This window comes from Anopheles coustani, chromosome 3, assembly GCF_943734705.1.
Source record: "Anopheles coustani chromosome 3, idAnoCousDA_361_x.2, whole genome shotgun sequence".
NCBI lineage: Eukaryota > Metazoa > Arthropoda > Insecta > Diptera > Culicidae > Anopheles > Anopheles coustani.
Genome location: NC_071288.1, coordinates 23,911,697 through 23,921,524, shown reverse-complemented (window position 1 = coordinate 23,921,524; position 9,828 = coordinate 23,911,697). Strand labels below are relative to the sequence as shown.

The 9,828-nt window shown below is 46.2% G+C and overlaps 2 protein-coding genes across 3 annotated transcripts; one reads left to right on the top strand and one right to left on the bottom strand.

Moving 5' to 3' along the window:
* Nucleotides 1–1,314: 1,314 nt before the first annotated feature.
* LOC131272197 (peroxisomal ATPase PEX6) lies at nucleotides 1,315–4,080 on the top strand. The gene is made up of 2 exons (XM_058273855.1): nucleotides 1,315–3,700; nucleotides 3,767–4,080. The coding sequence occupies exons 1-2, from the start codon at nucleotides 1,342–1,344 to the stop codon at nucleotides 3,907–3,909; spliced, it is 2,502 nt and encodes an 833-aa protein (XP_058129838.1). The 5' UTR covers nucleotides 1,315–1,341; the 3' UTR covers nucleotides 3,910–4,080.
* Nucleotides 4,081–4,968: 888 nt separating this feature from the next.
* On the bottom strand, nucleotides 4,969–6,678 carry LOC131265282 (thioredoxin-related transmembrane protein 1). Of its 2 annotated transcripts, none has more exons than XM_058267905.1 (3): nucleotides 6,300–6,678; nucleotides 5,784–6,141; nucleotides 4,969–5,675 (listed from the first exon to the last, which is right to left on the bottom strand). In XM_058267905.1, exons 1-3 carry the CDS (start codon nucleotides 6,446–6,448, stop codon nucleotides 5,169–5,171), a joined length of 1,014 nt encoding a protein of 337 aa, XP_058123888.1. In that variant the 5' UTR covers nucleotides 6,449–6,678; the 3' UTR covers nucleotides 4,969–5,168. The 2 variants fall into 2 exon arrangements, with proteins under 2 accessions (XP_058123888.1, XP_058124642.1); XM_058268659.1 differs by having other exon boundaries at nucleotides 5,805–6,141.
* Nucleotides 6,679–9,828: the final 3,150 nt, after the last annotated feature.

The following is a 9,828-nucleotide window of genomic DNA, read 5'->3' as shown; positions in this document are numbered from 1 at the left end:
AAGTCCGGAAGGCACGGGGATACCCAGTACAGTAGTGTGTAGATGGATAAGCTCTGATGCGAGAAATCTAGACGTAAGTTGATTCGAAGATGAAGCAAGTAACATGGATGAAAGGTTTGGTTGTGTGCGCGTGAATGTGGAGAAAATGTTGTGACCCAGGGGAGGGAAATTTCCGAAATCGAAGCAGAGTTAAATAAACAATACACGAGAGAAAGACTGCGTAAGCGTGGGGAAAAGGTGGGTGGGAGACGATGAGCGAAAGAAAGCCGGCGGGGGCGAGTATGAATGAATGTTGCTAAAGTGTACCGTAAATGGATGGTATGTTAAAGCCTTCGATAACTCCGTTGTAGCAAGCGAGTTTAGGTCGAAGCTAAATCTTTCAGCACGCCGCATACATATTGCAACATGCGTCAAGTGCTTAAAGTGCGGCACCGTACGTGGTCCACCCCGGAAGAAACACACATCTTAATACTGTAACAAACTAGCAGGCAACAAATATAATGCAGTTATAAATATCAATACCTTTTCTCTTGTGAAGCCACCGGATCTTGTGGAGTGCACAAAATGCCTAGTTCCCACACAACATTGTAAATAGATATGAAAAAATAAAGTGGTCGAAATGCAATTCGATTTTAGTTCATTTCTTATACAACTCATTCACTACTAGTTGCACTTCTTATCAAAGCAATCGATAAGCAGTAAAACTTACATTATTCCGTGGTAAGGTGGACGCCAGTAGGGTTAAGAATGTTAACAGCCGAATGATGTAGGATACATTGACCACCACTAAAATACGATGCACTTCGGTACTGTCCATTAGTGGGTGTTAAAAAAAGGACATTATTTAACATCTTTTCTGACAATTTTAATTGTGGATAACACTTCTTAGGCCTGGCCGATAATTCGTCGCTTTATTTCAACTGATATTTTTAAATCCCTAAAAGTTCAACGCTGAGAACTTTCTCGGCAACAAAGCGATCGTTAGGATATTCCGTGAGTAATAAAACGTTAGTTCTATCTAAAAAAAGAAAATCATAATCGTTTGCGTTCGAAGCGTTGTTTTAATCTGTTGTGCATCGGTAAATAATACGTTTAATTTGGTATTTTCTGATGTTTACCGTGGGAAGTAAATCAACGTAAACTTTCAAATGGGTTCAGCCTGGGGAACGCGCGTCTGAAAGCTGGGTGCAAGGTGTAGCTGGCCACTCTACCGGGTGTTTGTTTTTATTCCGTTTATGGGATAAGTTTATTCACTGCCTTGTGCCGTTTCTCAACGAGCATGTTTTCGTAACTGTTTAGTTTTACTTTGCGGCCGATAAAGTTAGGTTTTATTAGCGAAACATGGTTGAAAAGGTGGTCAAGCAGTGGCAGCTGCTGCTGTACATCGCACGGTTACGATTCCCGCGATATCCATCGTACTATTTCCCCGTGTTCGTGGTGCTTCAGGGTGTTAAAAAACTGCGCTACGATCTGAAGCTACGGTCATTGGATTTCTACCTTCAGCCGATACCGAACTTGCTGTTCGAGCAGCTCCAATCGGAGCAAATGGTCAACTCGGAGCATACCCTCTTCGTTTCCCCCACCGTCTTCCGGGAGTATGTTGTGGAGCGCGAGATTAACTGGATCAACCTGGTGCTGAAAGTGTCCAAAGTGCCGCCGACGGAAGGCGCCGGTCAGAAAAGTCTAGTCTCGTTCATCCTGAACAAACAGAACGTTAGCGTACTGTTCCAGGTGTGCTCCCATCCGCAGGTTCCCTACAATGCCCTGTGGGTGAAGGAAAATCTGGTGGAAAACCTGAAGGAACGGTTCACGCTCGAGGGACAACGCTACTGGGGTCGCCTACAGCGGGTGACCGACGGGCAACATTTACCGGAGATTGTCGCCAAAGCGAGCATTTTCATCTACCAGACCCCGTACGACCTGAGCACCGACATGGTCGATTTCATCCTTGCGCGTTACTTTGAAACACCACGCCTGCTGTACCGCAACCACACGTACCAGGTGCCGCTGACGGAGCGTTTCCTGGGCAACACTTTCTTCACGAAAAATTTCGCCATCCTAGCGCACATGAGAGCACTGTGGTTTAAGTGCCTTAATCTGGACTCGGCCGGCGGCGCGTTCGAGATGAGCGGCATCGCACACAAAAGCCTCACCACGTTGCAGCAAACGACGACGTACAACAACTTCCTGCTACCGGAGCGTTTCGATGGCATTCACCGACGGCCCAGCTGTCCCTTTGGGTTGCAAAAGTACTTCGATTCACTGCACTCCTCGCTGAAGGCGTACGTGAAAATGGAGGGCAATGGGTTGGTGCGGAACGGCATCCAGCCCGTGTTTATGCTTCGCGGCGAACGAGGCATCGGGAAGCGACTGGTTTTGCAGTCCGTTGCCGGCGCGCTCGGCATACCGGTGTACTATGCAGACTGCAGCGAAATCATGACCTCCATTAGCTCGCAGACGGAAACGAAGCTGAGCAGCGCTTTTAATAAGTCGAAAATTTGTGAACCCCTCATCATCTGCCTGGAAAACTTCGAAGTGTTCGGCGTTGACAACGAGGGCCACGAGGATCAGCGCATCACCGGTTCGTTCCAGGCGGAGCTGGCTAACCTTTTCGGGCGCAAATACTCGCACCCGGTCGTTGTGGTAGCGCTCGCGAACCAGAAGGAATCCAACACACCAAAGCTCACATCCCTTTTCCTAGAGGTCATCCAGTTCCATCCACCAGCGGCCGGTGAGCGGTTGGAGGCGCTCCGGTGGATTTCCCTGGCGCACCAACAGCAACACCGTTTACCGCTAGGGCAGTTACAAAAAGTCGCCGAACAAAGTCAAGGTTTTAATCTGTCCGATTTGGAACTGCTGTACGGAAATGCACTGGAGGCGTGCCGACGTTCGAAGGACACCCAACTCCGACTGACCCACTTCGAAGCGGCGCTCGAGTCGATGCAGGCAACCTTCTCCGACAGTCTCGGCGCTCCGAAGGTCCCCAAGGTGCTCTGGTCCGAGATTGGGGGACTCGCGAAGCTCAAGTCGGAAATACAAAACTCCATCGGTTTACCGCTGCGCCACAAGCACCTGATGGGGAAGAACATGCGCCGCTCGGGTATCCTTCTTTACGGGCCACCCGGCACCGGCAAAACGTTGATCGCGAAGGCGGTCGCCACCGAGTGTAATTTGAGCTTTCTGTCGGTGCAAGGCCCCGAGCTGCTTAACATGTACGTCGGACAGAGCGAGCAGAACGTGCGGGAAGTGTTTACCCGCGCACGAACGGCCTCGCCGTGTGTGCTGTTCCTGGACGAGCTGGACTCGCTGGCCCCCAATCGAGGCGTTAGTGGCGACTCGGGTGGTGTGATGGACCGGGTCGTATCGCAGATGCTTAGTGAAATGGACGGAATTTCTAAAGATCCCGGGCAGCAGATATTCATCCTTGCCGCTACGAACCGGCCGGATCTAATCGATCCGGCACTGCTGCGACCGGGACGCTTCGACAAGCTGCTGTACGTCGGACCGAGCTGTACGGTCGAGGACAAGGAGAGTGTCCTGCGGGCGGTAACGGGACGGTTCCGGCTCGATCCGGCGCTCACGCTGAGGAAGATCGCCGAGTGCCTGCAGCAGGACATGACCGGTGCGGATATGTACTCGATCTGTTCGAACGCCTGGTTGAGTGCAGTTCGGCGAACCGTCAAGGAAGCGATAGCCGGTGGTAAGTTCGTGTCTCGCTTGTTTCCTTTCTTTTCTTACCACCATTCTGTCTTCTGTTCCCTTTCAGACTCCATCGATGAGGGTCTCGGTGCGGATCAGGTGATCGTCGGCGAGGACGATTTTAAGGAAGCGATTAAAAAATTTATCCCTTCAATCAGCCCCTCTGACATGGCCTACTTTAATCAGCTGAAGGGTAATTTCAGTGTGTAGTCTACATTTTTGCAATTGAAAAAGGCCAGTAGATGCATTGCGGGAATCGGGTAGTGTTACGATGCTTGGTACGGAATTGTTAATTAGTTTTAATCATAAAAACCGAAATGCTCTTGCTGCGTGTCGTGGGAAGACAAACGATGCATGAATAAAGATCACGGTTACAGGGAATTGGAAATGTATAATGTTGGATCGACGGGAACACAAAATACAAATTTTCGAAAGGAAGGAATCGGTGGTACTTTTTTTCTTTTCCAACAAACTATAACCGTTTGCCTAATTTCAATGTTAAGATAAAATATTTACACTATGTTTACCTTTAAAAAATGAACTTCATTGACTAACGTTTTGTGACTTTATTATGAATCGAAAAAATCGTCGTACTTTCATCAATATCTGACTACAATATTTCCGTACCCCTTACGCGATTACCAAACATCGGCGCGAGTTCACAATGTTACGATCATATCAAATACATATTTATCGACATAAAATCAGTTAGTACATCAGTAGCAGTAGTGTAAAGTTTAGAAAAAAAAACATCGGTTTCGCACGACTAAGTGAAAGAAAGATACTTAAATAATACATTAAGCAAACATGACAAGCACAACTTATCGTATGGATCGTATGTATGTTTAGTGAATGATCGTATCGCTACGTACGAACTAAGTTATGGTTCAATTTATTAGGCATTTTATTCTTCGTTATTCACTCTTGTGCTTAATCATACACGAGACATGATTCTACTCGATCATGTGTATTCGTTTGCATAGCTAATGCCTCACACGCGCGATGAGATTTTTAAGTGCAGGAAAACATTCATCCATGTCAAAAACTGCCCTTTACGGGTGTTCCCATTGAATGAGTCACTTTTGCTCGACTCAACTGGATGGTTTTCATTATTTCAGAAGAAAACTATTTTTTAAACGTCGAACATACAGAATCTTATACGACAGCAATAAACTAGAAATGCAAAGAGTCAAAGCACACAATTTTGAATGTTGTAAGTATTGGAAAATAGTATTAGATTGAGGAGATGTTACTAAATGCAAAACCATATCTCTAGAAGACTCAGTTCTGTATTCGCAACCTTCGAAAATAGAAAATTTGTTACTCGAGAATTTAGGAAAGAAGAAACTTAGACAAATAGACTATAATAACGCAGGCAATATATCATGCGGCTGCCCCAGTTGAAAGGTAGCAACAATTCACGAAAGCAAAAACACATCCGCACCCTCGGTCCAGTCGGGCGGACCCGATTAGTCCGCTTTCCGTGGTCTACGTTTCCGCACGTCCGGACTGGTGGTGGTTTTTTCCTTCTTATCGTCTGCGGGTTCCGGGGCCACGGCCGGTTCGTTCGTTTTCTTGTCGTCTTCCATCTCCTCCGCCGCTGGTTCTTCCTGCAGTTCATCGTCCGAGTCATCGCTACCGGAGTACTTTTCACCCTCGGAGGTTTCCTTCTCCTCCGATTCGGCGTCGTCGTTATCAGCACCCTCTTCGTCATGCAGCTCCTGGGTGCGCTTCTCTTCGTCCTCGTCCACCAGCTCGTCGCCGCGCAGTTCCTCGGGAACCTTTTCGGCGCGCACCTTTTGCTTGTGCTCGGAGAAGCTTTGTCGCTGGGCCGACTTTGGTGGGAACAGGCAGTCAATGATGCACACCAGGATGAGGCCAAAGATGGCCCCGAGTAGCACCGTACCGATGCCGAACAGTGTGTACGATCCCCAGACCGGAAGTCCGTACTCCTTGAGCAGCATCGTGTTCAACTCCTGCACAAAAGAAACAAAACAACGAAATAGATACGGACATATGAAAACGACGGTACTAATACGGTGCGTGCGGAATTAGCCGTTCTTTCCGGTCGTGCACACACTTACCCGCAGTCGGGTTTTACTTACTTTCAGGAAGTGTGAAAGCTTGAAGAACAGCGACACAAGGGACATCTGGATGGAGTCCGGCTTTCGCCAAGCGGACACCTGCTCGAGCGCTTCCCATTTTTTCTCCTCGACGAAGGACATGAATGAGTTCATATCGCGCGGACCCTTGTACTGACGGAATTCACCGTTGATTACGTGGAAAATCGTGGGCAGGGCGGTCACGAAGAACCTGCCACTCAGACCCGGCGATGACGTCACGTCCACCTTGGCCGTTTTGATGTTCAGGTCATCCGACCAGGTCGAAAGGTCATCCCAGATGGGGGCAAGGCTTTTGCAAGCGGGACACCAGGGTGCGTAGCTGTGAGTTGTACGGGAACAGGGAGTTGCATTAGTAAAACCAAATCTAGTGCAGTGTCAACAAAATGTATGCGCAGTGGATGGAAAAATTACTCTTTTGTTCACAAAAAGAACGCAAAAAGCAGAACGACGTAATTGCAGGGAAAACGCCATACTTACAACTCAACCAGCCATTCATCGGTCAACATTCGGTCCCAGTTGGACTCGTCCAGTTCGATAACCTGCGACTTCGAGTTGGCACCTTGTGCCGCAGCTAGATGGACAGCGAGGCCACATATCAGGGCCACCACGATCGGCCGGAGCGTCATTGTAACGCCGGGTACACGCTTTCGATTTGTGCGACGCGAAGATGACTTACGCTTGGAACACGCGTGGTCCTTCGAACACCCCGCAGCGTCACCCGGTCAAACGAAAAGAAAAACAAAAATGTGGCACACGTACTTCGTTGGTCGAGTGGCTAAATCCGCGAGGAATCGTCTGGTCGCTTTTATAATACGTCAAATTTAACAAGAGAATTTACTTCTTTTATTTACTCGTGTATTCTTCAAGGTACGCAGCTGCTGCTAATAATGACGTTTTCCGTTACACACGGTATGTACAACATTCTGCTCAAGATCAATAAAAAGAGAGGTCGTGTCAAAGCTTTTCTACTCCGCCATTGTTGTGACAGTTGGTTGAAAAAGTGTTTACAAACATACTTGCAGTATGTGGGAGATCTTCGCTAAAATCTCTTCAACCAGTTCCAGTTCGGCGTCGCATCAGAGCGGATGGTTAGCAGAGCACGAGGTTCCTGAAAGGGTTAGCTGAAAAGTAAGGTTATCTTAGGCACGGCCGCGTGGTGTCGCCGAGCTGGAGCTCAAGTCAGAGAAATCCTAGCCGACGCACATCTCGTGCTGTTTGAGTAATCAAGCGGATCACGAGTTTCGTGCGATCTGACAAACGGAAGGAAATATTCCTTTCGTTACGGTGGGTGAACAGCCGCATTTTGCCTGCGCACTAGCGTGGTTGGCTAGCAGTGCTCCTGGCCGCATGGTGGCAGTCAAAAGGCGACGCCTACAGAAAATCGAAAACCACAGAAAACCAGGACATATGGCCTTTAGTTGCCAGTCCTAAACCAATAGAGGTCTATGTCTCCAGGTTAGCTTGCGAAGGCCCAGGAAGCTGGATTCAATAGCCGTACTGGAGTAAATCCTCGCAGAATTGAAGAAGAAGAAGAAATCTCTTCAACCAAATAGGCAATGTGAAATTTTAGATCAGAGTACCCATGATTGGTGAAATTAAGTGTGGTGGTCTTCCTCTCGTGCAGGCCGCACCAGAACATATTTCGAACGCATCAATTGCCGCTCTGTTGATGAAACATACCAAATTTGCAGTTGTGCCCTGGCTGCTCGTAAGAGGTAAACAAAATTTCAACCAACTGTAAAACATTTTCCCACGGTTTTTGGCTCGTTAAATGGCATGCTGCGACCTCTTTTCCATTGATCTTGATTCTGCTGACATTCGACCCAAGGTTTACGAAAGGTAGGTGACAGCAAGAACAAAATTCGCACAAATTTTGATGAATTTTACGAAAAGTTTTTGTTTCAATTGGTTAAAATACCTCCTGTACCTTATATTCTACTACTTATCGTAACATTGGAATAGGCTCTTTTTATACTTTTCATGTCTGATTATAGGCCAAACATCTACAGCCATCGACAGGTGGTGCAAACACCAAACACATTTTGTATGGGCGGGTAAATGCATTTGCACATTGCATGGAGTGCATATTTTTCATTCGAGACGAAGCATCACATCGTCTATGAAAAAGAACCTCAAATATGGTTTTGCCACAGTAAGGCAAAGCTGTGAATTGAAAGGATTTGATTTGGGAATGGGGCAATCCCAGACCATCCAGAAAGAGCCTATAAACATGGCTGCAATAAGAATGGAAGCATAGAGAAAGCGGGCAAAGAAGGATAATGGCAACGTAAAATATATGCTAAATCAAAAGCGCTTTAATTGACTGAGTCAGGGAATAGAGTAACATACATATAGTTACGTTGCACTTAATAAGTCTAAGACAGGAATCAGTATCCGATATGTGACACCGTCGCCGACCCTCAGCAACGGCACGTACCAGCTAGCGGAAGCAGGATCTTCACGGCGCTAAAGCATCACGGATCCCTAGCACCGTGGACCTGGCCGGAGAAGACACGATCGTACTTATTCCAGCGTGTTGCCTTACTACGGAAGTGAAGCATACGATCATGTTCAAGGGCACCACGACAACGGCCTGGAGTAGAACGGACCAACAGGAGCATATCCTCTCATCCTCCTACCGTTTCGTTGGACTTGTTATTTGTAAAGAATAATATTTTTTATAAGTGACTAAGTCGCAACCATGTAATTATATTTCGCATCTTGTGACAACCTGCCCTATGTGGTGTGATATAAAAATATTTACATTCATATATCTCAAATACCCAAATATTGGGAACTTTACCCAAATATTGACACGTTGCGGCATTGCTGGTGCTGGTGCTAAATTCACACTGAGGTGTAATAACCTCAACTATGAAGTGGCATACCAAAAGTACTAGCTCGGATAAATTCATTCATTGTTTCTGTGGCAAAAAAATATAAAAAAATAAAAATAAAAGCATGATAACCATAAAACAAATCGTTATTGATAGTTTTGTTTTGAGTATCTTACAACCCAAAAAACCTTAGGAATTGGTATTAACCAACGATCATGGATTGGATCATGAATCATGTGGTAAACTACAATTTCATTGACTAATTCCAAATTCAGTACAACAACTAAAAATGTTTTACAGATAGTTGTCTAATGGTGGCATAATTTCAATTCAGTGGAATTCAATTCACTAATTCTGATTGGGAACCAAGCTGCACTGTTACCCGTTGTCGGTGGCTTTGACTGCCGATCCTTATCGGCTCTTATCGACCTGCATCCATTGTAAATTAATTTTATCACCACATCTATTCGAGAACCATAATCCTAGCGTCAAAACATGCCTCTTAAAAACGAATCCAAATAAACAACGGGACGGTTTGAAACGGGTTCGATTTATCGGCAAAGGGAAAAGTTCAACGTAAAATATACTAACGCACCGGAGGAATGTTACTTATCGTCGATTCGCGCCATTGTTATCCGCCCGATATGACATAATCCAGAGGTCGTAGAATTGTGGACCCCCAAATGCGAACGATATCTCGCGCGTTGGCGTTGAAAACAAGGTAAGATATTTTCGTCCGTTTTATTCCATTTTCGATTTTGTTATCAAACACATTTGGCACAAGCAAAATTATATCTCTAGTGGCCCCCGCACAACTGTGACGCTTTACCGCACTGTTGCTGGCGTTTTCAGTTGTTTCTAATTTTTTTTTTAACTTTGATTTGGGAGCTATAGCCACACGTCTAGTGCACTTTCGTTTCGATGTCCTTGTGGTGGGATAATAAAAAAGCAATACGCGCTCCTAAAACAGATTTTCGATCCGGAAATTGTGTCAATGCAATCGATCACAGTAGAGCAGGGTCTACCACCGTTCGATACTTTTACCTTATGCGTTGCATCATGAAAGCTGTAAACACCGACGATCGGATGCGAGTAGTAGCATACATGATACTGATGTTTTTTTACGATTTTGAAACTATGAGATATTTTGAAGCCTATGAGTTGTATGG